This window comes from Oncorhynchus mykiss, chromosome 25 (assembly GCF_057628025.1).
Source record: "Oncorhynchus mykiss isolate SJ-2025 chromosome 25, ASM5762802v1, whole genome shotgun sequence".
In the NCBI taxonomy this organism is placed as follows: Eukaryota; Metazoa; Chordata; class Actinopteri; order Salmoniformes; family Salmonidae; genus Oncorhynchus; species Oncorhynchus mykiss.
The window spans coordinates 87,968,296-87,995,867 of NC_143046.1; the positions used below are offsets into that span (position 1 = coordinate 87,968,296).

General features: G+C 46.9%; 2 protein-coding genes across 2 annotated transcripts; both read left to right on the plus strand.

Moving 5' to 3' along the window:
* Window positions 1–1,462: 1,462 nt before the first annotated feature.
* Window positions 1,463–22,923, plus strand: LOC110505959 (protein salvador homolog 1). The gene is made up of 5 exons (XM_090221362.1): window positions 1,463–1,983; window positions 2,509–3,042; window positions 15,737–16,007; window positions 20,454–20,609; window positions 22,681–22,923. The coding sequence occupies exons 1-5, from the start codon at window positions 1,890–1,892 to the stop codon at window positions 22,901–22,903; spliced, it is 1,278 nt and encodes a 425-aa protein (XP_090077488.1). The 5' UTR covers window positions 1,463–1,889; the 3' UTR covers window positions 22,904–22,923.
* A 131-nt stretch (window positions 22,924–23,054) lies between these two features.
* Window positions 23,055–24,461, plus strand: LOC149972158 (uncharacterized). Its single transcript, XM_090221363.1, has 2 exons — window positions 23,055–23,155; window positions 23,345–24,461. The coding sequence occupies exons 1-2, from the start codon at window positions 23,055–23,057 to the stop codon at window positions 24,186–24,188; spliced, it is 945 nt and encodes a 314-aa protein (XP_090077489.1). The 3' UTR covers window positions 24,189–24,461.
* Window positions 24,462–27,572: the final 3,111 nt, after the last annotated feature.

Consider the following 27,572-nt stretch of genomic DNA (forward strand, 5'->3'; position numbering starts at 1 on the left):
TTGGACGGAACTACAGCATTACACTACCATTCCACCTACTGGCATGCCCAAGGCCCAATACTTGTACATTACAGCATTATCATCTACTCTGAGCGATATACTACAAAGCAGGATCAATGAGTTCGCCGTCTAACTTTGATAAGCAACCAGAAATAACTGTTGATTTTATGGTTGTTAAAAAAATTTTTTTTAAAAAGATAAACCTAGAAATGTATTTTGTTGTTTGTTAAATAAATGAGACCATGCCCATTTTCAAGCTCATCTTTATTACAAAATAAAACGTTATATCAGAATATTTAGGCAACTTAGCTATCTGACACTGATCCTGCTTTGAAGTGGACCTCTCTGGGCCTGTTCTCACCAGTCCACCACCAGTCCAACACCAGTCCAACACCAGTCCAACACCAGTCCACCACCAGTCCACCACCAGTCCAACACCAGTCCAACACCAGTCCACCACCAGTCCAACACCAGTCCACCACCAGTCCACCACCAGTCCAACACCAGTCCACCACCAGTCCACCACCAATCCAACACCAGTCCACCACCAGTCCACCACCAGTCCAACACCAGTCCAACACCAGTCCAACACCAGTCCAACACCAGTCCACCACCAGTCCAACACCAGCACTTGCTTTACCACCGTCAGTGAAGTATTACCCCAGCATCTTCTTAGTCTTTTAAAGTATGAAAACATTGCAGATGTTTTTATTTGAATTATGACATTTAGAAACGTTTCAAAGTGCTGTTGTTTTTTTAAAGTGGAAAACTTGTGCTTACATAGCAGCTTCCATGCATATCAAATTAACTTTTAATTTAATCTCCAGTTTTGGAGCATTTTAATTAATTCTCATCGTACTAGCTACGGGACAGCTCTGAGGGCTATTCTGACGTTTACTTATTGTCAGTTATTTACATATTTACACATTGTACTGTATGTCTCACCTACCTCTAGAATACAGTACCTTTTTGTTTTAAGGTTTTTCATTCATCTTTCAATATAATATTAGGAAATATGTTGCGTATAACTTATTTGTATCCAATAATAATTGTTTGTCTCGAAGAATGTTAAGTTGATCACAAAAGTTGTTTATTTTTTTTATTTTTTTTTACCATGATACTAAACCACTGTACCAGAGAACATTCCTGATAAGGAATGACAACCCATTCTCATATGGGAGGTGAGGATATTTGTAGGTATGTATTCAGTTGGGCCATTCCTTCAAAACAGACTTTGACAAGAGGCTACCTGGGATGGTGCAGTGGTCTATTTGGCTACAAACAAGTGCTATCCTTCAAACTACAAAAAAAAAAAAAAAAAAGTTAATAAAATGTACGTTTATTTTTTAATTAAAAATAAATAAAAAAATACCCCCCTTTAACTCCCTATTTTTACCCCCCTTTTTTCTCCCTATTGTATTTTAAACTGTGAGCATATGTAGCTACGGTATGACTTCACTGTGGTATTCCCATCCCACAACCCTCCGCGGGCTGGAATGAAGTGAGGAGGCGGTGAGCAGTTTGTGTGGAGCTGATGACATGGGCTGGAGAACTCCACTGAATGGAAAAGCTACTTCGACTTCAACTGGCTTGGAGAAGAAAAACAGTGATTTAACTGGGCGAAAATAGTTTACTTCAGCAAAACTGGCTAGAATTAGTTGATACAAGCAATCGTTCTATTTTGGCTGATTGTCTAAATTGCCAGAATATTAGCAAAAGGTATGCGTAAGTTAACTAACGTTAGCCAAGTCTGTAGTTTAATTAGCCTAGCTAGCTAGCTAACTTTAGTTAGCTAAAATGTACACACTACAGATTGGAAGGGACGCTCGTAGTTTTTGGGGAACTTTCCACGAGTTTATTACATTGCATTGATGTCTCCTTTTTGAGTTATGCTTTCAAGAAAGAAAAGTAAAAGCGAGGCGTCGAAACCAGCGGAAGTACACGGGAAATATGTGAAGAAGGAGACTTCACCAGTCCTGAGAAGTAAGTTGGTTGGCTAACTAGCTACCTAGGTTAGCAGTGTCTCTTCGTTCACTTTTTACAAGTCGCGAGTTTTTGGTCATATGTTGATACCCAATCATAAGAAGTTTGGTAAACGTAATATTTAATAGTTACTGTGTCTTCTGCATGTCTAACTAGTAGCTAGCTTGCCAGCGTTTGCCAAAGTTGATTATATATGCGGCTAACTAGTTAGCTAGCTCTGGTCCCAAGCGCTATTCAGCTAACTTGTTAGCTAGCTCTGGTCCCGAACGTTACATTAATACATCCATTGTTGATTTCCAAACATGATTTTGTTGAGTGAAAGGCTTTAGTTACTAACTAAAGATGTTGGTAGAGCGCGGACGAGTCCGAACTCTAATCTGAATGCTCAGAATGTAGAGACTGATTCCCGGGGTCTTTGTGTCAATGAGTGGATTGGTAAATTATTGTCGAATACCCAACTTTTTCAAGCTTGTGGTCCGTCTCCCCTCCCTAATGTTTTTGACACACACTGTTGGTCTGTTTCAGATCTCATGCCCTCATTCATCCGACATGGACCCACTATTCCCAGACGCACCGAGGTCCCTCTGCCGGAGCCTGGTCCCTCAGCCTACCCTGTGGGAACCAGCCCTGAACCAGTGGTGGTCCGCAACAAGAGCTTCCTGCGCGCCCCTGTGCAGAGACCACCCCACGAGGTGGCTCGGAGAGAGAGCCATAGGATGTCAGCCCCTCCGTACCTGCCACGTAGCCTGGGGGATATAACCCACGAGTACGGAGGCTCCTCGCAGTCCTTCCTCACGGACGTGAGCGCCGTGGCTGAGAACGGTGACGCTGGACGCTACTACTACCCCCCGCCTCCGGAACCTTACTACGACAGCCAGCAGCAGCAGCAACAGCAACAGCAGCAGAGACGGCCTCAGCCCAGGCCCCAGCAGCCCAGAGCACCTGAACGCTTCCATGAGGACTATAGATACTATGAACACAACGAACATCCAAACTTCCAAAGACTACCACCACCACCACAACAACACACTTCGCCGACCCCAAACAGACCGCCAACAGGTAAGCATAAAGTGGTGGTTTCCCCCGACATAAATTAATCTTAGTCCTGGATTAAAAATAATTTTAAAAAATACATCTAAACTCTCCCAGAAACCACCCCAAATAAGTCTTACCTAATACTTTTTTAAATTTTTTTTATCAGTTGAACCCATTTCAATTGGATACAATATGAGGGGGAAAAAAATAAGAAACCCGTACACTGCTCTTGCTAGTATCACTGCTCATTATTAAGCTTTACGTATTGGCCTTAGTCAGAGCTTTTTTCTTTCTTTTTGTCTTTGAAAAGCTCTGACGAAGAGGATTGAGGATGATACGTAAAGCTTAAAGAGCAGTGATTACTAGCCAGAGCAGTGGTACTAGCCAGAGCAGTGGTACTAGCCAGAGCAGGTGGTACTAGCCAGAGCAGTGGTACTAGCCAGAGCAGTGGTACTAGCCAGAGCAGTGATACTAGCCAGAGCAGTGATACTAGCCAGAGCAGTGATACTAGCCAGAGCAGTGGTACTAGCCAGAGCAGTGGTACTAGCCAGAGCAGTGGTACTAGCCAGAGCAGTGATACTAGCCAGAGCAGTGGTACTAGCCAGAGCAGTGATACTAGCCAGAGCAGTGATACTAGCCAGAGCAGTGGTACTAGCCAGAGCAGTGGTACTAGCCAGAGCAGTGATACTAGCCAGAGCAGTGGTACTAGCCAGAGCAGTGGTACTAGCCAGAGCAGTGGTACTAGCCAGAGCAGTGGTACTAGCCAGAGCAGTGGTACTAGCCAGAGCAGTGATTACTAGCCAGAGCAGTGGTACTAGCCAGAGCAGTGGTACTAGCCAGAGCAGTGGTACTAGCCAGAGCAGTGGTACTAGCCAGAGCAGTGGTACTAGCCAGAGCAGTGATACTAGCCAGAGCAGTGGTACTAGCCAGAGCAGTGATACTAGCCAGAGCAGTGGTACTAGCCAGAGCAGTGGTACTAGCCAGAGCAGTGATACTAGCCAGAGCAGTGGTACTAGCCAGAGCAGTGGTACTAGCCAGAGCAGTGGTACTAGCCAGAGCAGTGATACTAGCCAGAGCAGTGGTACTAGCCAGAGCAGTGGTACTAGCCAGAGCAGTGATACTAGCCAGAGCAGTGATACTAGCCAGAGCAGTGATACTAGCCAGAGCAGTGGTACTAGCCAGAGCAGTGGTACTAGCCAGAGCAGTGGTACTAGCCAGAGCAGTGATACTAGCCAGAGCAGTGATACTAGCCAGAGCAGTGATACTAGCCAGAGCAGTGATACTAGCCAGAGCAGTGGTACTAGCCAGAGCAGTGGTACTAGCCAGAGCAGTGATACTAGCCAGAGCAGTGGTACTAGCCAGAGCAGTGGTACTAGCCAGAGCAGTGGTACTAGCCAGAGCAGTGATACTAGCCAGAGCAGTGGTACTAGCCAGAGCAGTGGTACTAGCCAGAGCAGTGGTACTAGCCAGAGCAGTGGTACTAGCCAGAGCAGTGGTACTAGCCAGAGCAGTGATACTAGCCAGAGCAGTGATACTAGCCAGAGCAGTGGTACTAGCCAGAGCAGTGGTACTAGCCAGAGCAGTGGTACTAGCCAGAGCAGTGATACTAGCCAGAGCAGTGGTACTAGCCAGAGCAGTGATACTAGCCAGAGCAGTGATACTAGCCAGAGCAGTGATACTAGCCAGAGCAGTGGTACTAGCCAGAGCAGTGATACTAGCCAGAGCAGTGATACTAGCCAGAGCAGTGGTACTAGCCAGAGCAGTGGTACTAGCCAGAGCAGTGGTACTAGCCAGAGCGAGCAGTGGTACTAGCCAGAGCAGTGGTACTAGCCAGAGCAGTGATACTAGCCAGAGCAGTGGTACTAGCCAGAGCAGTGGTACTAGCCAGAGCAGTGACACTAGCCAGAGCAGTGACACTAGCCAGAGCAGTGGTACTAGCCAGAGCAGTGATACTAGCCAGAGCAGTGATACTAGCCAGAGCAGTGGTACTAGCCAGAGCAGTGGTACTAGCCAGAGCAGTGGTACTAGCCAGAGCAGCGATACTAGCCAGAGCAGCGGTACTAGCCAGAGCAGCGATACTAGCCAGAGCAGTGATACTAGCCAGAGCAGTGGTACTAGCCAGAGCAGTGGTACTAGCCAGAGCAGTGGTACTAGCCAGAGCAGTGGTACTAGCCAGAGCAGTGATACTAGCCAGAGCAGTGGTACTAGCCAGAGCAGTGATACTAGCCAGAGCAGTGGTACTAGCCAGAGCAGTGATACTAGCCAGAGCAGTGATACTAGCCAGAGCAGTGATACTAGCCAGAGCAGTGGTACTAGCCAGAGCAGTGGTACTAGCCAGAGCAGTGGTACTAGCCAGAGCAGTGATACTAGCCAGAGCAGTGGTACTAGCCAGAGCAGTGGTACTAGCCAGAGCAGTGATACTAGCCAGAGCAGTGATACTAGCCAGAGCAGTGATACTAGCCAGAGCAGTGATACTAGCCAGAGCAGTGGTACTAGCCAGAGCAGTGATACTCCAGAGCAGTGGTACTAGCCGGAGCAGTGGTACTAGCCGGAGCAGTGATACTAGCCGGAGCAGTGGTACTAGCCGGAGCAGTGGTACTAGCCGGAGCAGTGATACTAGCCGGAGCAGTGGTACTAGCCGGAGCAGTGATACTAGCCAGAGCAGTGATACTAGCCAGAGCAGTGCTACTAGCCAGAGCAGTGGTACTAGCCAGAGCAGTGATACTAGCCAGAGCAGTGGTACTAGCCAGAGCAGTGGTACTAGCCAGAGCAGTGATACTAGCCAGAGCAGTGGTACTAGCCAGAGCAGTGGTACTAGCCAGAGCAGTGGTACTAGCCAGAGCAGTGATACTAGCCAGAGCAGTGATACTAGCCAGAGCAGTGATACTAGCCAGAGCAGTGGTACTAGCCAGAGCAGTGGTACTAGCCAGAGCAGTGATACTAGCCAGAGCAGTGGTACTAGCCAGAGCAGTGATACTAGCCAGAGCAGTGGTACTAGCCAGAGCAGTGGTACTAGCCAGAGCAGTGGTACTAGCCAGAGCAGTGATACTAGCCAGAGCAGTGGTACTAGCCAGAGCAGTGATACTAGCCAGAGCAGTGATACTAGCCAGAGCAGTGATACTAGCCAGAGCAGTGATACTAGCCAGAGCAGTGGTACTAGCCAGAGCAGTGATACTAGCCAGAGCAGTGGTACTAGCCAGAGCAGTGATACTAGCCAGAGCAGTGATACTAGCCAGAGCAGCGGTACTAGCCAGAGCAGCGGTACTAGCCAGAGCAGCGATACTAGCCAGAGCAGTGGTACTAGCCAGAGCAGCGGTACTAGCCAGAGCAGCGGTACTCCAGAGCAGTGATACTAGCCAGAGCAGTGATACTAGCCAGAGCAGTGGTACTAGCCAGAGCAGCGGTACTCCAGAGCAGTGATACTAGCCAGAGCAGTGATACTAGCCAGAGCAGTGGTACTAGCCAGAGCAGTGATACTAGCCAGAGCAGTGATACTAGCCAGAGCAGCGGTACTAGCCAGAGCAGCGGTACTAGCCAGAGCAGTGATACTAGCCAGAGCAGTGATACTAGCCAGAGCAGTGGTACTAGCCAGAGCAGTGGTACTCCAGAGCAGTGATACTAGCCAGAGCAGTGATACTAGCCAGAGCAGTGATACTAGCCAGAGCAGTGGTACTAGCCAGAGCAGTGGTACTAGCCAGAGCAGTGATACTAGCCAGAGCAGCGGTACTAGCCAGAGCAGCGGTACTAGCCAGAGCAGTGATACTAGCCAGAGCAGTGATAAGAGCAGTGATACTAGCCAGAGCAGTGGTACTAGCCAGAGCAGTGGTACTAGCCAGAGCAGTGGTACTAGCCAGAGCAGTGATACTCCAGAGCAGTGGTACTAGCCAGAGCAGTGATACTAGCCAGAGCAGTGATACTAGCCAGAGCAGTGGTACTAGCCAGAGCAGTGGTACTAGCCGGAGCAGTGATACTAGCCGGAGCAGTGGTACTAGCCGGAGCAGTGGTACTAGCCGGAGCAGTGATACTAGCCGGAGCAGTGATACTAGCCAGAGCAGTGATACTAGCCAGAGCAGTGATACTAGCCGGAGCAGTGATACTAGCCAGAGCAGTGATACTAGCCAGAGCAGTGATACTAGCCGGAGCAGTGGTACTAGCCAGAGCAGTGGTACTAGCCAGAGCAGTGGTACTAGCCAGAGCAGTGATACTAGCCAGAGCAGTGATACTAGCCAGAGCAGTATTTTTTTCCTCTCTCAACTTATTCAACTGTTACCGTACACCTTTTTGAAATTTGATACATATTTAATAATAAAGCTATGACTCAGTAGTGTAGTTTAGTCAACAAGAAGAAAATGATGATTGAGGCCTTAAATGCACACAGCAGTAAAAAGCCACGTTTTCCCAGCTGAAAGACAATGGCCAGAGCTTTAGCCATGAGGTTGCACACCGATTTTAAGTCAAGTCATCATTTTAGTAAAAAGTATAATGTAATTTGGCTTGAAGTGACACATCTGAACGTGCAATCATTGGAGAATAAACTGTAAGACCTCCGTTCGAGACTCTCCTACCAACTGGACATTAACTGTGATATTTTATATTTGATCCCAAATTATACAAATCTGTGTGATTCCTATGATATGACATAAAAATTATTTTAGGTTTTAGGACTGGGTTTTATTTTAATGTTTACCAACCTCCAGCACGCCATTGTTTATTATTCAGAAGCAGCTGCAAAGTTATTTTTCTTCGTGACTGAGATGAGCCAAACAGCCTTGTGTCCGCTATGATGTGGGGAGTAATATGTTGACATTGCTCTGCTCATTGGATGTGGCGAGTAGGCTGCTCATTGGATGTGGCGAGTAGGCTGCTCATTGGATGTGGCGAGTAGGCTGCTCATTGGATGTGGCGAGTAGGCTGCTCATTGGATGTGGCGAGTAGGCTGCTCATTGGATGTGGCGAGTAGGCTGCTCATTGGATGTGGCGAGTAGGCTGCTCATTGGATGTGGCGAGTAGGCTGCTCATTGGATGTGGCGAGTAGGCTGCTCATTGGATGTGGCGAGTAGGCTGCTCATTGGATGTGGCGAGTAGGCTAGTAACCGGCAGGGTAGCCTAGTGGTTAGAGCGCTGGACTAGTAACCAGAAGGTTGCAAGTTCAAATCCCTGAGCTGACAAGGTACGTCGTTCTGATCCCTGAACAGGCAGTTCCTGTTCCACTGTTCCTAGGCCGTCATTGAAAATAAGAATTTGTTCTTTAACTGACTTGCCTAGTTAAATAAAGGTCAAATATTCAATGGTTAATTCCTGGACTGCCACTCTTCAGTATGAGCATGAATGCATTGGCCATGAAGCTATATTGTAACTAGTCAACACAGCTTATAAACAGGTGTAGAAGTCTGTCTTTGCTGCTACCATTCTTCCGGGTACTCAGCTAGCAGATCCTTGTTTTTTTTTTTGTTGTTTGGATAAAGCCTTTAGAGAAAGGGGTGGTGCCGGTTCAGTTAAACCTCACTGTTTGGATCTTCAAAATGTAGTCTGGCTGCAAACTAGTAATTTGCAGACTGAGTGGGACCGCCCGCCCGCCCCAAGTCAAATACCTCAATCCCAGACTGCTTCATTTCAGATGTTTTACTCTCCAAGGCTTTCTCTGTGTGTACAGTAATCCTTAAGAGTCGATTTGACGCGACCGTTCGAGTCGTCTCAATACACCGCATCTGCCTTTTCCGTCTGTCTTGCCTTTTTCGTCTGTCTGCCTTTTCCGTCTGTCTGCCTTTTCCGTCTGTCTGCCTTTTCCGTCTGTCTGCCTTTTCCGTCTGTCTGCCTTTTTCGTCTGTCTGCCTTTTTCGTCTGTCTTGCCTTTTCCGTCTGTCTTGCCTTTTCCGTCTGTCTGCCTTTTTCGTCTGTCTTGCCTTTTTCGTCTGTCTTGCCTTTTTCGTCTGTCTTGCCTTTTTCGTCTGTCTTGCCTTTTTCGTCTGTCTTGCCTTTTTCGTCTGTCTTCCCATCCGCAGTGTAAAATGGCAGAGCTTTTACGACTCTGTTTGTCAGACCAGGAGACATCCTGAAAATTGGTCTTGTCACAAACATGTGTAATGTAAACGACCCCCCCCCCCCCCCCCCCCCCCCCCCCTCACAAGCGCCATAGGACCTGTCTGAAGTCGCTACCATCGACGTGTCAACTTCTGTCTGTAGCCAAAACTGTTCTGGCTACAAACTAATATGACCCTACTGTGGGAAGGGGAGACTCTCACAAACACAATGGTGTTCTGTTTTTAAGGTAACCCGGTACCAGTTTTACAAAATGTTTGGGAGTATGTTTTAGTAGTTTTGTGCCAACACAACAACAACAAAAGTGGTTAAATATGTGAAAAATAATTGATGTTGTACCAGTCAAGTTTGGACACACCTACTCATCCAAGGGTTTTTCTTTATTTTTACTATTTTCTACATTGTAGCATAATAGTGAAGACATCAACACTATGAAATAACACATTTGGAATCCAGTAGTAACCAAAAAAGTGTTAAACAAATCAAAATATATTTTTGCTATGAGGTTTTTTAAAGTAGCCACCCTTTGCCTTGATGACATCTTTGCACACTCTTGGCATTCTCTCAACCAGCTTCATGAGGTAGTCACCTGGAATGCATTTTAATTAACAGGTGTTCCTTTTTAATTTGTGTAATTTCTTTCCTCCAATCAGTTGTCTTGTGACAAGACACATTTTGTTATTCTAAAATAAAATTTTAAATCTAGACAATACCCCATATTGACAAAGCGAAAAAAGGTATTTGGACATTTTTGCAAATTTATTACAAATAAAAAAAAAAGATGCCTTATTTACATAAGTATTCAGACCCTTTGCTATAATACTCAAAATTGAGATCAGGTGCATCCTGTTTCCAGTGATCATCCTTGGGATGTTTGTACAACTTGATTGGAGTCCACCTGTGGTCAATTTTTTTTATTGATTGAGCATAATTTGGAAAAGCACACACCTGTCTATATAAGGTCCGATAGTTGACAGTGCATGTCAGACCAAAAACCAAGCCATGAGGTCGAAGGAATTGTCCGTAGAGCTCCGAGACATGACTGTGTCGAGGCACAGATCTGAGGAAGGGTACCAAAACATTTCTGCAGCATTGAAGGTCCCCAAGAACACCGTGGCCTCCATAATTTTTTTATTTAATAATTTTTGAACCACCAAGACTCTTCCTAGAGATGAATGCCAAGCGTCACATTTGGAGGAAACCTGGCACCATCCCTACGGAAAGCGTGGTGGCAGCATCATGCTGTGGGGAAGTCTTGAATGTCCTTGAGTGGTACAGCCGGAGCCTGGACTTGAACCCGATCAAACATCTCTCGAGAGACATTGAGAATATCTGTGCAGCAACACTCCCCATCCAACCTGGCAGAGCTTGAGAGGATCTGCAGAGAAGAATGGGAGGAACTCCCCAAATACAGGTGTGCCAAGCTTGTAGCGTCACACCCAAGAAGACTTGGCTGTAATCGCTGCCAATTGTGCTTCAACAAAGTACTAAGTAGAAGCACGGTACTTGTGTAAAAGTTGATATTTCCATTTTTTATTTGTAAATTAGCAATTTCTAAAACAATTTTAGAATAAAGCTGTAAATACCCAAAATGTGGAAATAGTCAAGGGGTCTGAATACTTTCCTGAAGTATGAATACTTTTTGCCTCCAGAAAGTTTTCATACCCCTTAACTTATTCCAAGTTGTGTTACAGCCTGAATTAAAAATGTCACACGCATCTACACACAATACCCCATAATGGCAGTGAAAATCTTTAATTTTATTTTTTAGAATTGTTTGCACATTTATTAAAAGTGAAATACAGAAATATCTTATTTACCTGAGTCAATACATGTTAGAAGCACCTTTGGCAGCGATTACAGCTGAGAGTCTTTCTGGGTAAATATCTAAGAGCTTTTCAAACCTGGATTGTGCAACATTTGCCCATTTAAAAAAAAAAAAAAAAAAAAAAAAAAAATATTCTTCAAGCTCTGTCCAATGTGGTTATTGATCATTGCTAGACAACCATTTTCAAGTATTGCTATAGATTTAAGTCCATACTTGGTCCCTCTGGAACGTTCACTGTTGTCTTCTGGGTAAGCAACTCCAGCGTAGATTTGGCCTTGTGTTTTAGGTAATTGTCCTGCTGAAATGTGATTTAATCTCCCAGTGTCTAGTGGAAAGCAGACTGAACCAGGTTTTCCTCTTAAGGATTTTGCCAGTGCTTAGCTCTATTCCGCTTCTATGCTGAAACTTCCCAAGTCCTTATCGATGACAAGCATACCCATAACATGATGCAGCCACCACTCTGCTTGAAAATATGGAGAGTGGTACTCAATATGCTGTATATTTGGGGCAAATCCAACAACACTTTGTTTTCAGGACAAAAAGTTAATGGCTTTGCCACATTTTCTGCCAGTATTACTTTAGTGCCTTGTTGCAAACAGGATGCATTTTCTGCCAGTATTACTTTAGTGCCTTGTTGCAAACAGGATGCATTTTCTGCCAGTATTACTTTAGTGCCTTGTTGCAAACAGGATGCATTTTTGTTGTTGTTGGAATATTGGTATTCTGTACAGGCTTCCCTCATTTTACACTGTCAATTAGGTTAGTATTGTGGAGTAACTACACTGAACACAAATATAAACTGTTAGGTTCTAAATGAACCTTTTATAAAATTTCACAGACGATTTAGTAAAGCTCAAACCAAGTTTTATTTACTGATTGGGCCATACAGCGCTACAGACAGACACAGTACCACCAGTGGTAGTGTGTGTGTGTGTGTGTGTGTGTGTGTGTGTGTGTGTATGTATGTATGTATGTATGTGTATATATATATATATATATATATATATATATATCCCAATTTGAGTGACGTCCTCCTTCTCTCTAAACATTACATATTTATTACTAGGCAAGAAATTAAGTGACGCGGGCAATAAACTGTTCCTTCTCCCTTAATGTGACCTGACCGGATCTCCATTCCTCACTAAACCCACATCTCTCCACCCTTATCAGTGCCTGCCAACCATGGGATTATCTTTCCTTCACTCGGTACATTCCAGTTTAATTGCCTCCACCATATACATTCCTCTTACACATACCCATTCACTTCTGGTGTAGAAACCAGACTACGGCACGGCTCAATATTTCAATTGGATACATGATCATTTAACTTGCCTAGTTTAAATAAAATAATAATAATTAACATTATTTCAAGGTTAGGAGTCAGAACTCAGAATCCATCAAAACTCTACATGTAAAGTGTTTGTCCGATGTTTCATGAGCTAAAATAAAACATCCCATAAATGGTTTTTTTACACACAAAGCTTATTTCTCTCAAATGTTGAGCACACATTTGTTTACATCCCTGTTAGTGAGCATTTTTACATTACGAAGACAATCCATCCACCTGACAGGTGTGGCATATCAAGAAGCTGATTAAACCACATGATCATTACATAGGTGCACCTTGCACTGGGGACAATAAGGCCACATCACAATGCCACAGATGTCTCAAGTTTTGAGGGAGCATGCAATTGGCATTCTGACTGCAGGAATGTCCACCAGAGCTGTTGCCGGAGAATGTAATGTTCATTTCTCTACCATAAGCCGCCTCAATTCGTTTTAAAGAATTTGTCAGTACGTCTAACCAACCGTAAATCATGTGTATGGCGTTGTGTGGGCGAGCGGTTTGCTGATGTCAACGTTGTGAACAGATTGCCCCGTGGTGTGGTTATGGTATGAGCAGGAATAAACTACGGACACAATTACATTTTATTTATGTCAATTTGAATACACAGAGACAGCATGACGAGATCCTGAGGCCCATTGTCGTGCCATTCATCCACCGCCATCACTTCATGTTTCAGCGTGATAATGCACGGCCCCATGTCGCAAGGATCTGTACACAATTCCTGGAAGCTGAAAATGTCCCAGTTCTTCCATGGCCTGCATTCTCACCATATCAATCAACTTTACCCCCAGGCAGGATAGGAACCCCACCCACTTTGTCCCCAACCCACTAGATGGATGTGCTTTGGCAATCTTCAAACCACCAACTATCTACCCTGAGACAAGGCCCGAGTATAGCCCATGAAGATCTCCCCACGGCACAAACCCGATGGGGGCGCCAACCCGGACAGGAAGATCACGTCAGTGACTCAACCCACTCAAGTGACGCACCCCTCCCAGGGACGGCATGAAAGAGCTCCAGTGACTCAGCCCCCATATTAGGGTTAGAGGCAGAGAATCCCATAGAGCCTGTTTGGGATGCTCTGGATCGACGTGTACAACAGCGTGTTCCAGTTCCCACCAACATCCAGCAACTTCACACAGCCAATGAAGAGGAGTGGGACAACATTCCACAGGCCACAATCAACAGCCTGGTCAACTCTGTGTGAAGGAGATGTGTCGCGCTGCATGAGGCAAATGGTGGTCACACCAGATACTGACTGGTTTTCTGATCCACGCCCCCCTACCTTTTTTATGTTTTAAATTGACAGAATTCATACCTTTTCAGTCATTTTAAATGGTAAAGTCTAGTAATTTTACACACAATAACACAACTAATGTTTCTAATCTGTGGAGGTCAATATTTTTTGATGAATTATTCAATAGTTTCGCTGTGTATTTTGGATTGAAACAAGGCATTAGAATGTACCAGGGGACACCAAAAATATTGATAGTTTGGCTGTCTACTTTTTCTAGGTGGCTGGCTACTCCCAGTACTGTTACTAGTACAGATTAAAGCTTTTTGGTGATTTACTAGTTGTCCCAGTTAATTTCTCCTCTCAGACAATGCTCTGTAACAGACCGAACCAATGTTTCCCCTCTCTGTGGACGGAGGAGTGTATTTCTGTGGAACGCGTGCACATTCCAATCCTTCACTCACGAGCTGGCTAAGAGCACTAATCGTGTGTTGTCGTCCATCACTCCCAGGCAGAATTGATCAGATTCCAGCTGAAAATATCTGCTCTCTATTTTTTTGATGCTACAGTTCTCATTTTAATTTAAATGTAACATTTTATTTCCACGTTAACGTAACCATGAGCATCAACCAATTGTGTGTGTGTGTGTGTGTGTGAACCCCTGGATTTTTACTTTCAGTTTTGTACACCAGCTGAAAATACAATGGTTTTGATTAGAGGTCGACCGATTTAGATTTTTCAACACTGATACCGATTAATCTGCCAATTTTTTAAATGTTTTATTTGTAATAATGACAATTACAACAATACTGAATGAAGACATATTTTAACTTAATATAATACATAAATAAATTCAATTTAGCCTCAAATGAATAATGAAACATGTTCAATTTGGAATAAATAATGCAAAAACAAAGTGTTGGAGAAGAAAGTAAAAGTGCAATATGTGCCATGTAAGAAAGCTAACGTTTCAGTTCCTTGCTCAGAACATGAGAACATATGAAAGCTGGTGGTTCCTTTTAACATGAGTCTTCAATATTCCCAGGTAAGAAGTTTTAGGTTGTAGTTATTATAGGACTATTTCCCTCTATACCATTTGTATTTCATTAACCTTTGACTATTAGATGTTCTTATAGGCACTTTAGTATTGCCAGTGTAACAGTATAGCTTCCGCCTCGCTCCTCGCACAACGACAACAGCCACCATCGAATCAGCGTTACCTATGCAGAGCAAGGGGAACAACTACTAGAAGGCTCAGAGCGAGTGACGTTTGAAACGCTATTAGCGCTCAGCCCGCTAACTAGCCAGCCATTTCACTTCGGTTACACCAGCCTCATCTCGAGAGTTGATAGTCATAAACAGAGCAATGCTTGACGCACAACAAAGAGCTGCTGGCAAAACGCACGAAAGTGCTGTTTGAATGAATGTTTACGCGCCTGCTTCTGCCTACCACCCCTCAGTCAGATACTTAGATACTTGTATGCTCAGTCAGATTATATGCAACGCAGGACACGCTAGATAATATCTAGTAATATCATCAACTAGTGATTATGATTTATTGTTTTTTATAAGATACGTTTAATGCTAGCTAGCAACTTACCTTGGCTTACTGCATTCGCATAACAGGCAGTCTCCTTGTGGAGTGCAACGAGAGAGAGGCAGGTCGTTATTGCGTTGGACTAGTTAACTGTACGTTTGCAAGATTGGATCCCCCGAGCTGACAAGGTGAAAATCTGTCGTTCTGCCCCTGAACGAGGCAGTTAACCCACCTTTCCTAGGCCGCCATTGAAAATAAGAATGTGTTCTTAACTGACTTGCCTCGTTAAATAAAAAATAATAATATGCAAATCGCCGCCCAAAAATACAGATTTCCGATTGTTATGAAAACCTGAAATCGGCCCTAATTAATCGGCCGACCTCTAGTTTCAATTATGTAAAATATATATTTCTCAGCGGCTTAGGATGGTACAATGATTCTCTACACTATATATACTTTGCTTGTTTTGTCACAAACTGAAATTAGGCAAACTATTAGAATTATTATCACAACACAGCGGATTCAAATAATTAAAGCTTTATGATGATGATCAGTTGGTTATTTGAATCGGCTGTGTAGTGCTAGGGCAAAAACCCTTAACGTGCACCCAGTGGGCCCCAGGACTGAGTTTGAGAAACTCTCCTCTAGGTAATAGGGGGTCATTTGGGAGTGGGATACAGCCTAACTGTTCTCCTCTTCTCCCCTCCTCTGCTCTCCTCTCTGGGTCCCCAGGTATTGGTCGGATGCAGGCTAAGTCTCTGGGGAACCTGTCCAGTCCGAGCGGCGAGGACCTCCCCCTGCCCCGCGGTTGGACGGTAGACTGGACCATCCGAGGCAGGAAGTACTACATCGACCACAACACCAACACCACCCACTGGTCCCACCCCCTGGAGAGAGAGGGTCTGCCCCCTGGCTGGGAGAAGGTGGAGTCAGCTGAGTTTGGGACCTACTACGTGGACCACCTCAACAAGAGGGCTCAGTATAGACACCCCTGTGCTCCTAGGTAGGCTGTAGAGACATACTCCCTTCCCGTGTTCCTAGGTAGGTAGACAGACAGACTCCACCCCTGTGCTCCTAGACAGACAGACAGACTCCACCCCTGTGCTCCTAGACAGACTGACAGACTCCACCCCTGTGCTCCTAGACAGACTGACAGACTCCACCCCTGTGCTCCTAGGTAGACAGACAGACTCCACCCCTGTGCTCCTAGGTAGACAGACAGACTCCACCCCTGTGCTCCTAGGTAGACTGACAGACTCCACCCCTGTGCTCCTAGGTAGACTGACAGACTCCACCCCTGTGCTCCTAGGTAGACTGACAGACTCCACCGCTGTGCTCCTAGGTAGACTGACAGACAGACAGACTCCACCCCTGTGCTCCTAGGTAGACTGACAGACTCCACCCATGTGCTCCTAGGTAGACTGACAGACTCCACCCCTGTGCTCCTAGGTAGACTGACAGACTCCACCCCTGTGCTCCTAGGTAGACTGACAGACTCCACCCATGTGCTCCTAGGTAGACTGACAGACTCCACCCCTGTGCTCCTAGGTAGACTGACAGACTCCACCCCTGTGCTCCTAGGTAGACTGACAGACTCCACCCCTGTGCTCCTAGACAGACAGACTCCACCCCTGTGCTCCTAGACAGACAGACAGACTCCACCCCTGTGCTCCTAGACAGACAGACAGACTCCACCCCTGTGCTCCTAGACAGACTGACAGACTCCACCCCTGTGCTCCTAGACAGACTGACAGACTCCACCCCTGTGCTCCTAGACAGACTGACAGACTCCACCCCTGTGCTCCTAGGTAGACTGACAGACTCCACCCCTGTGCTCCTAGGTAGACTGACAGACTCCACCCCTGTGCTCCTAGGTAGACTGACAGACTCCACCCCTGTGCTCCTAGGTAGACTGACAGACTCCACCCCTGTGCTCCTAGGTAGACTGACAGACTCCACCCCTGTGCTCCTAGGTAGACTGACAGACTCCACCGCTGTGCTCCTAGGTAGACTGACAGACAGACAGACTCCACCCCTGTGCTCCTAGGTAGACTGACAGACTCCACCCATGTGCTCCTAGGTAGACTGACAGACTCCACCCATGTGCTCCTAGGTAGACTGACAGACTCCACCCCTGTGCTCCTAGGTAGACTGACAGACTCCACCCCTGTGCTCCTAGGTAGACTGACAGACTCCACCCCTGTGCTCCTAGGTAGACTGACAGATTCCACCCCTGTGCTCCTAGGTAGACTGACAGACTCCACCCCTGTGCTCCTAGGTAGACTGACAGACTCCACCCCTGTGCTCCTAGGTAGACTGACAGACTCCACCCCTGTGCTCCTAGGTAGACTGACAGACTCCACCCCTGTGCTCCTAGGTAGACTGACAGACTCCACCCCTGTGCTCCTAGGTAGACTGACAGACTCCACCCCTGTGCTCCTAGGTAGACTGACAGACTCCACCCCTGTGCTCCTAGGTAGACTGACAGACTCCACCCCTGTGCTCCTAGGTAGACTGACAGACTCCACCCCTGTGCTCCTAGGTAGACTGACAGACTCCACCCCTGTGCTCCTAGGTAGACTGACAGACTCCACCCCTGTGCTCCTAGGTAGACTGACAGACCCCACCCCTGTGCTCCTAGGTAGACTGACAGACTCCACCCCTGTGCTCCTAGGTAGACTGACAGACTCCACCCCTGTGCTCCTAGGTAGACTGACAGACTCCACCCCTGTGCTCCTAGGTAGACTGACAGACTCCACCCCTGTGCTCCTAGGTAGACTGACAGACTCCACCCCTGTGCTCCTAGGTAGACTGACAGACTCCACCCCTGTGCTCCTAGGTAGACTGACAGACTCCACCCCTGTGCTCCTAGGTAGACTGACAGACTCCACCCCTGTGCTCCTAGGTAGACTGACAGACTCCACCCCTGTGCTCCTAGGTAGACTGACAGACTCCACCCCTGTGCTCCTAGGTAGACTGACAGACTCCACCCCTGTGCTCCTAGGTAGACTGACAGACTCCACCCCTGTGCTCCTAGGTAGACTGACAGACTCCACCCCTGTGCTCCTAGGTAGACTGACAGACTCCACCCCTGTGCTCCTAGGTAGACTGACAGACTCCACCCCTGTGCTCCTAGGTAGACTGACAGACTCCACCCATGTGCTCCTAGGTAGACTGACAGACTCCACCCCTGTGCTCCTAGGTAGACTGACAGACTCCACCCCTGTGCTCCTAGGTAGACTGACAGACTCCACCCTTGTGCTCCTAGGTAGACTGACAGACTCCACCCCTGTGCTCCTAGGTAGACTGACAGACTCCACCCCTGTGCTCCTAGACAGACAGACAGACTCCACCCCTGTGCTCCTAGACAGACAGACAGACTCCACCCCTGTGCTCCTAGACAGACAGACAGACTCCACCCCTGTGCTCCTAGACAGACAGACAGACTCCACCCCTGTGCTCCTAGGTAGACTGACAGACTCCACCCCTGTGCTCCTAGGTAGACTGACAGACTCCACCCCTGTGCTCCTAGGTAGACTGACAGACTCCACCCCTGTGCTCCTAGGTAGACTGACAGACTCCACCCCTGTGCTCCTAGGTAGACTGACAGACTCCACCCCTGTGCTCCTAGACACAGACAGACTCCACCCCTGTGCTCCTAGGTAGACTGACAGACTCCACCCCTGTGCTCCTAGACAGACTCCACCCCTGTGCTCCTAGGTAGACTGACAGACTCCACCCCTGTGCTCCTAGGTAGACTGACAGACTCCACCCCTGTGCTCCTAGGTAGACTGACAGACTCCACCCCTGTGCTCCTAGACAGACTGACAGACTCCACCCCTGTGCTCCTAGACAGACTGACAGACTCCACCCCTGTGCTCCTAGGTAGACTGACAGACTCCACCCCTGTGCTCCTAGGTAGACTGACAGACTCCACCCCTGTGCTCCTAGGTAGACTGACAGACTCCACCCCTGTGCTCCTAGGTAGACTGACAGACTCCACCGCTGTGCTCCTAGGTAGACTGACAGACAGACAGACTCCACCCCTGTGCTCCTAGGTAGACTGACAGACTCCACCGCTGTGCTCCTAGGTAGACAGACAGACTCCACCGCTGTGCTCCTAGGTAGACTGACAGACAGACAGACTCCACCCCTGTGCTCCTAGGTAGACAGACAGACTCCACCGCTGTGCTCCTAGGTAGACTGACAGACAGACAGACTCCACCCCTGTGCTCCTAGGTAGACAGACAGACTCCACCGCTGTGCTCCTAGACAGACAGACAGACTCCACCCCTGTGCTCCTAGGTAGACAGACAGACTCCACCGCTGTGCTCCTAGGTAGACTGACAGACTCCACCGCTGTGCTCCTAGGTAGACTGACAGACAGACAGACTCCACCCCTGTGCTCCTAGGTAGACTGACAGACAGACAGACTCCACCCCTGTGCTCCTAGGTAGACTGACAGACTCCACCCCTGTGCTCCTAGGTAGACTGACAGACTCCACCGCTGTGCTCCTAGGTAGACTGACAGACAGACAGACTCCACCCCTGTGCTCCTAGGTAGACTGACAGACAGACAGACTCCACCCCTGTGCTCCTAGGTAGACAGACAGACTCCACCCCTGTGCTCCTAGGTAGACAGACAGACTCCACCCCTGTGCTCCTAGACAGACAGACAGACTCCACCCCTGTGCTCCTAGGTAGACTGACAGACAGACAGACTCCACCCCTGTGCTCCTAGGTAGACTGACAGACTCCACCCCTGTGCTCCTAGGTAGACAGACAGACTCCACCCCTGTGGTCCTAGACAGACAGACAGACTCCACCCCTGTGCTCCTAGACAGACAGACAGACTCCACCGCTGTGCTCCTAGGTAGACAGACAGACAGACAGACTCCACCCCTGTGCTCCTAGGTAGACAGACAGACTCCACCCCTGTGCTCCTAGGTAGACTGACAGACAGACAGACTCCACCCCTGTGCTCCTAGGTAGACAGACAGACTCCACCCCTGTGCTCCTAGACAGACAGACAGACTCCACCCCTGTGCTCCTAGACAGACAGACAGACTCCACCCCTGTGCTCCTAGACAGACTGACAGACAGACAGACTCCACCCCTGTGCTCCTAGGTAGACTGACAGACAGACAGACTCCACCCCTGTGCTCCTAGGTAGACTGACAGACTCCACCCCTGTGCTCCTAGGTAGACTGACAGACTCCACCCCTGTGCTCCTAGGTAGACAGACAGACTCCACCCCTGTGCTCCTAGACAGACAGACAGACTCCACCCCTGTGCTCCTAGGTAGGGGAGGAAATGTAGACTTCTTCTTTGTTCTTTTTGTATTTTTTTTTCAACCATTTTTTTTTTTCACATGATGATAAACTCAACTCCTAGCCTTTGTCCATACTTACTGTCCAACCCCCCTCTCCCCCCTCTCCATCTGCTCCAGCGTGCCTCGTTATGACCAGCCCCCTCCCCTGCCCCCTCCGGTAGTGTACCAGCCTCGCCCCTCGGAGAGGAACCATCCGGTACTGGTACCAGCCAACCCGTACCACACGGCAGAGATCCCTGACTGGCTACAGGTGTATGCCCGCGCCCCGCTCAAGTGAGTGACGTCCACCTGGTTTTCCTCCCATATATCTGTGGGGATTTACCCCCGTACTTGTTTCCATGGCTGAGGCAGTGGGGAAAGCCTGGGGCTCGATACTGTACTCTTTCTCATAACTTAACAACTTGGATAAATATCCTGGAACAGGTTTTCGTGTTTGTTGATTTAGTGATGGCTACGTTAGAGGTTCTTGTCACCGTTTACTGTCGCTGCGTTACTGTAAGAGGGACTTAGGATTTTAGTAATGCTTGTTTAAAACCCAATGTATTATGATTACACTTCCCTGTGATGTGGACTTTCAGGAGGCAGACAGGATGTTCAGGTATAAGGATATGGACAGACAGGATGTTCAGGTATAATGATATGGACAGACAGGATGTTCAGGTATAAGGATATGGACAGACAGGATGTTCAGGTAAAAGGATATGGACAGACAGGATGTTCAGGTATAAGGATATGGACAGACAGGATGCTCAGGTATAAGGATATGGACAGACAGGATGTTCAGGTATAAGGATATGGACAGACAGGATGTTCAGGTATAAGGATATGGACAGACAGGATGTTCAGGTATAAGGATATGGACAGACAGGATGTTCAGGTATAAGGATATGGACAGACAGGATGTTCAGGTATAAGGATATGGACAGACAGGATGTTCAGGTATAAGGATATGGACAGACAGGATGTTCAGGTATAAGGATATGGACAGACAGGATGTTCAGGTATAAGGATATGGACAGACAGGATGTTCAGGTATAAGGATATGGACAGACAGGATGTTCAGGTATAAGGATATGGACAGACAGGATGTTCAGGTATAAGGATATGGACAGACAGGATGTTCAGGTATAAGGATATGGACAGACAGGATGTTCAGGTATAAGGATATGGACAGACAGGATGTTCAGGTATAAGGATATGGACAGACAGGATGTTCAGGTATAAGGATATGGACAGACAGGATGTTCAGGTATAAGGATATGGACAGACAGGATGTTCAGGTATAAGGAGATGGACAGACAGGATGTTCAGGTATAAGGAGATGGACAGTCAGGCTGTTTAGGTATAAGGAGATGGACAGACAGGATGTTCAGGTATAAGGAGATGGGCAGTCAGGATGTTCAGGTATAAGGAGATGGACAAGTCAGGCTGTTCAGGTATAAGGAGATGGACAGTCAGGCTGTTCAGGTATAAGGAGATGGACAAGTCAGGATGTTCAGGTATAAGGATATGGACAGACAGGATGTTCAGGTAAAAGGATATGGACAGACAGGATGTTCAGGTATAAGGATATGGACAGACAGGATGTTCAGGTATAAGGATATGGACAGACAGGATGCTCAGGTATAAGGATATGGACAGACAGGATGTTCAGGTATAAGGATATGGACAGACAGGATGTTCAGGTATAAGGATATGGACAGACAGGATGTTCAGGTATAAGGATATGGACAGACAGGATGTTCAGGTATAAGGATATGGACAGACAGGATGTTCAGGTATAAGGATATGGACAGACAGGATGTTCAGGTATAAGGATATGGACAGACAGGATGTTCAGGTATAAGGATATGGACAGACAGGATGTTCAGGTATAAGGATATGGACAGACAGGATGTTCAGGTATAAGGATATGGACAGACAGGATGTTCAGGTATAAGGATATGGACAGACAGGATGTTCAGGTATAAGGAGATGGACAGACAGGATGTTCAGGTATAAGGAGATGGACAGTCAGGCTGTTTAGGTATAAGGAGATGGACAGACAGGATGTTCAGGTATAAGGATATGGGCAGTCAGGCTGTTCAGGTATAAGGAGATGGACAAGTCAGGCTGTTCAGGTATAAGGAGATGGACAAGTCAGGCTGTTCAGGTATAAGGAGATGGACAAGTCAGGCTGTTCAGGTATAAGGAGATGGACAGTCAGGCTGTTCAGGTATAAGGAGATGGACAAGTCAGGATGTTCAGGTATAAGGAGATGGACAGACAGGATGTTCAGGTATAAGGATCTGTTCAGTCGGGAGACAGACAGGATGTTCAGGTGCTCACCTCTCTCTTCCACCAGGTATGACCACATCCTGAAGTGGGAGCTGTTCCAGCTGGTGGATCTGGACACGTACCAGGGCATGTTGAAGCTGCTCTTCATGAAGGAACTGGAGCGCATCGTCAAGTCCTACGAGGCCTACCGTCAGGCCCTGCTGTCTGAGGTGGACCAAAGGAAACCGAGGCAGCAGTGGTACACACAGGCCCAGCAGCAGTCGGGCAAGAACTTCACAGGGAACATGTGAACTGGGTCGTAAATTCACTAGGAAGCAAACGGGGGAGAAAACAAAGAAGGACCTACCTGAATTTGTCCAATAATAAACCAGTTGGTTGTTGCTAAACAGTTTGCTACGGTGTGCACTAATGAATACAACCCCGAATTGACTGGACGGAGGAATGGGACTCTGTGCTAGCTCAACATTGGACTTTGAGGACTCTCATTCTACACTGTTCATACGAAGTTCAGCCCTGGTGAACTGTTGTCCCACCCCTCGGAGGTTACTACAGCACAGAGATCTCCTCCTCCTGAGGTTACTACAGTACAGAGATCTCCTCCTCCTGAGGTTACTACAGCACAGAGATCTCCTCCTGAGGTTACTACAGCACAGAGATCTCCTCCTGAGGTTACTACAGTACAGAGATCTCCTCCTGAGGTTACTACAGCACAGAGATATCCTCCTCCTGAGGTTACTACAGCACAGAAATCTCCTCCTGAGGTTACTACAGCACAGAGATCTCCTCCTGAGGTTACTACAGCACAGAGATCTCCTGAGGTTACTACAGCACAGAGATCTCCTCCTGAGGTTACTACAGCACAGAGATCTCCTCCTGAGGTTACTACAGCACAGAGATCTCCTCCTGAGGTTACTACAGCACAGAGATCTCCTCCTGAGGTTACTACAGCACAGAGATCTCCTCCTGAGGTTACTACAGCACAGAGATCTCCTCCTGAGGTTACTACAGCACAGAGATCTCCTCCTGAGGTTACTACAGCACAGAGATCTCCTCCTGAGGTTACTACAGTACAGAGATCTCCTCCTCCTGAGGTTACTACAGTACAGAGATCTCCTCCTCCTGAGGTTACTACAGTACAGAGATCTCCTCCTCCTGAGGTTACTACAGTACAGAGATCTCCTCCTCCTGAGGTTACTACAGTACAGAGATCTCCTCCTCCTGAGGTTACTACAGTACAGAGATCTCCTCCTCCTGAGGTTACTACAGCACAGAGATCTCCTCCTGAGGTTACTACAGTACAGAGATCTCCTCCTCCTGAGGTTACTACAGTACAGAGATCTCCTCCTCCTGAGGTTACTACAGTACAGAGATCTCCTCCTCCTGAGGTTACTACAGTACAGATCTCCTCCTCCTGAGGTTACTACAGTACAGAGATCTCCTCCTCCTGAGGTTACTACAGCACAGAGATCTCCTCCTCCTGAGGTTACTACAGCACAGAGATCTCCTCCTCCTGAGGTTACTACAGTAGGTTTCTACAGTAGGTTTCTACAGTCCTCCTCTGGCTCTGTTTTCTAAAGGCAGGAAGATTACAGGCTGACAGATCTGCTTGTTTGAATGTCCATAAATGACTATAATAAGATGACAGGTTGAGATTGGGCCTTTTCATCAATGGCAGCACTTGCTTGTTATTTTTTTAAATATTTTTTTGCTTTGTAAAATTATATTAAAACAATTCCATTTAAGGAGAGCAGGACCAGCAGGGTTGCCTTAGGAACTCGTTTCCATATGAATTCTGCTTCATAAATGTTTTTTGTAATTGTATCTCGCCCCATAAAACAGAAAGGATATTATTGAACTTTTTAACAATTTAATGTGATATATATATATATATAATTGTCATCAATACTTCCTTTTGTTGACACAATCCTCTAAAATGTATGTAATTGTCTTACAGAAGAATTTGAAGTTCTGGTATGGAATAGGTCTCCATGGAGACCTGACGCTTTGCAGGATACACTACAACGTTACGTGTCAGGGACTTGGCTCTGTGCATCACTATACGTCGTCATGTATGAATTAAATCACAATATCTTTATTATAATATGACCGGTGTATTATAGAAACACACAAGCTACTGGAAACATATCTAAAGCCCAAATTACACCCTATTCCTTACGAGCCCTGGTCAAAAGTAGTGCACTACATAGGCACTATATTTCCCTGGTCCTCCAGTACCCCAACCCTGGTCCTCCAGTACCCCCAACAGTACACCAACCCTGGTCCTCCAGTACCCTCAACAGTACACCAACCCTGGTCCTCCAGTACCCTCAACAGTACACCAACCCTGGTCCTCCAGTACCCTCAACAGTACACCAACCCTGGTCCTCCAGTACCCTCAACAGTACACCAACCCTGGTCCTCCAGTACCCTTAACAGTACACCAACCCTGGTCCTCCAGTACCCTCAACAGTACCCCAACCCTGGTCCTCCAGTACCCCCAACAGTACACCAACCCTGGTCCTCCAGTACCCTCAACAGTACACCAACCCTGGTCCTCCAGTACCCTCAACAGCACACCAACCCTGGTCCTCCAGTACCCTCAACAGTACACCAACCCTGGTCCTCCAGTACCCTTAACAGTACACCAACCCTGGTCCTCCAGTACCCTTAACAGTACACCAACCCTGGTCCTCCAGTACCCTAGCCCTGGTCCTCCAGTACCCCCAACAGTACACCAGCCCTGGTCCTTCAGTACACGTGGTTGTAGCCCTGGACAAACACAACTCATTGAGGGCTTGATGATTCGTTGACAAGTTACAGGGGTTACAATACGCGTACTGGGAAACACCAATATAGGGGATAGGATGCCATTTGGGGCACTACCTATATAACACTAATGGTTCAGATGTCCCAAGATGCCTTAGCTTTGCCAAAACAAACATCTGAAGTGCATTTCCTGATGATCTTCTGTATGTGAATGTACTCTGGCTGGATCCCAAATGGCACCCTATTCCCTATATAGTGCACTACTTTAGACCTATGGGCTCCGGTCAAACGTATTGCACTATGGGAATAGGGTGCCGTTTGGGAAGTCGCCTCTGATAATTGGTTATTTTCCGGATGTGGGTTTTGTAATGCCTTATGTTGTAATGGAGTGATGGTGACTGTCTCAGCTCTGTTCTGGGAGAGACCACAGCTACCAAGCTATGCAGTAACTGCTAGTTACGACCCATCTGTTCTTAATGATGTCACCATACAGCTAGTTACGACCCATGTGTTCTTAATGATGTCACCATAGTTAGTTACGACCCATCTGTTCTTAATAACACCATACAGCTAGTTACGACCCACCTGTTCTTATTGTCACCATACAGCTAGTTACGACCCATCTGTTCTTGATGTCGCAATACAGCTAGTTACGACCCATCTGTTCAGAATGTCACCATACAGCTAGTTACGACCCATCTGTTAATGATGTCGCCATACAGCGACCCAGCTAGTTACGACCCATCTGTTCGTATTGTCACCATACAGCTAGTTACGACCCATCTGTTCTTAATAACACCATACAGCTAGTTACGACCCATCTGTTCTTAATGTCACCACACAGCTAGTTACGACCCATCTGTTCTTAATGTCACCATACAGCTAGTTACGACCCATCTGTTCTCAATGATGTCACCATACAGCTCGTTACGACCCACCTGTTCTTATTGTCACCATACAGCTAGTTACGACCCATCTGTTCTTGATGTCGCCATACAGCGATCCAGCTAGTTACGACCCATCTGTTCAGAATGTCACCATACAGCTAGTTACGACCCATCTGTTAATGATGTCGCCATACATCGACCCAGCTAGTTACGACCCATCTGTTCGTATTGTCACCATACAGCTAGTTACGACCCATCTGTTCTTAATGTCACCACACAGCTAGTTACGACCCATCTGTTCTTAATGTCACCATACAGCTAGTTACGACATCTGTTCTCAATGATGTCACCATACAGCTCGTTACGACCCATCTGTTCTTAATGATGTCGCCAAACAGCGACCCAGCTAGTTACGACCCATCTGTTCTTAGTGATGTCACCATACAGCTAGTTACGACCCATCTGTTGATGTCGCCATACAGCGACCCAGCTAGTTACGACCCATCTGTTCTTAATGATGTCACCATACAGATGATGCTTAACCTCCATGGAGTGCAGATGCAGGACAAAAGCAATAGTTTGCTGCGAAAACAATTTCTCTCAAGCCTGTGGAAAAGGAAGGGGGGGGTGGGGGGGAGACTAAACAGTCTGTCTTCTTCCTCCAACCGATGCCTGTTTTTCATTCAAAACCCCAAACTATGCACTCAAGTAATACACAATCCTCTTATGTACAGTAAATTTCTTTAATCTGTAATTGTAACTATTGTCTTTTGAAAAAGCAACTATCAATAAATTATTTAAACCTATTGAGGTTATTTTTTATTCTTGTTTCATATTTGTAACACCATTCTGGCAGAAACGTACAAAATCTGACCAACATCGTTTTTTTAACAAGTTGACACCGGGGGTGGTGGGGGGAAACTAGTGAGCGTTTAGTATCGGAGTGCAGTCTACTGGCAGCCTCCCAGTCCCTGTTTTCTTTCCATTTGGTTCCCAATGAACGACGACGCGGATGGAAGTTTTTTAGATATTAAATCACTGTATTTTAAAGATCGATGACGCTGAAGCCTTGTAGTGAATGTTACATTATACTGTAGTGTGAAAGACGACGAACAAATCACCGTGCTCCTATGTATTTGTCTGTGTGATTCCAAATGGCTTCCTGATTCTTATATGGTTCACTATTTCTGACCAGAGAAGTAGTGCACTATATAGGGGAAGGGGTTCCATTCGGGACTCGGAACTCTTGTTACAATACAAACCTCTTATAACAACCTGACATGTAAATTAACATAGAAGAACAAAA

Excerpts from the sequence above, each read along its gene's own strand:
- LOC149972158 (XM_090221363.1), top strand. The coding sequence starts at position 23,055 with ATGGGACTCTGTGCTAGCTCAACATTGGACTTTGAGGACTCTCATTCT. Across the intron at positions 23,156-23,344 it reads TGTTGTCCCACCCCTCGGAG|GTTACTACAGCACAGAAATC; the intron begins GTTACTACAGCA and ends CCTCCTCCTGAG.
- LOC110505959 (XM_090221362.1), top strand. The coding sequence starts at position 1,890 with ATGCTTTCAAGAAAGAAAAGTAAAAGCGAGGCGTCGAAACCAGCGGAA. Across the intron at positions 16,008-20,453 it reads AGACACCCCTGTGCTCCTAG|CGTGCCTCGTTATGACCAGC; the intron begins GTAGGCTGTAGA and ends CATCTGCTCCAG. Across the intron at positions 20,610-22,680 it reads TATGCCCGCGCCCCGCTCAA|GTATGACCACATCCTGAAGT; the intron begins GTGAGTGACGTC and ends CTCTTCCACCAG.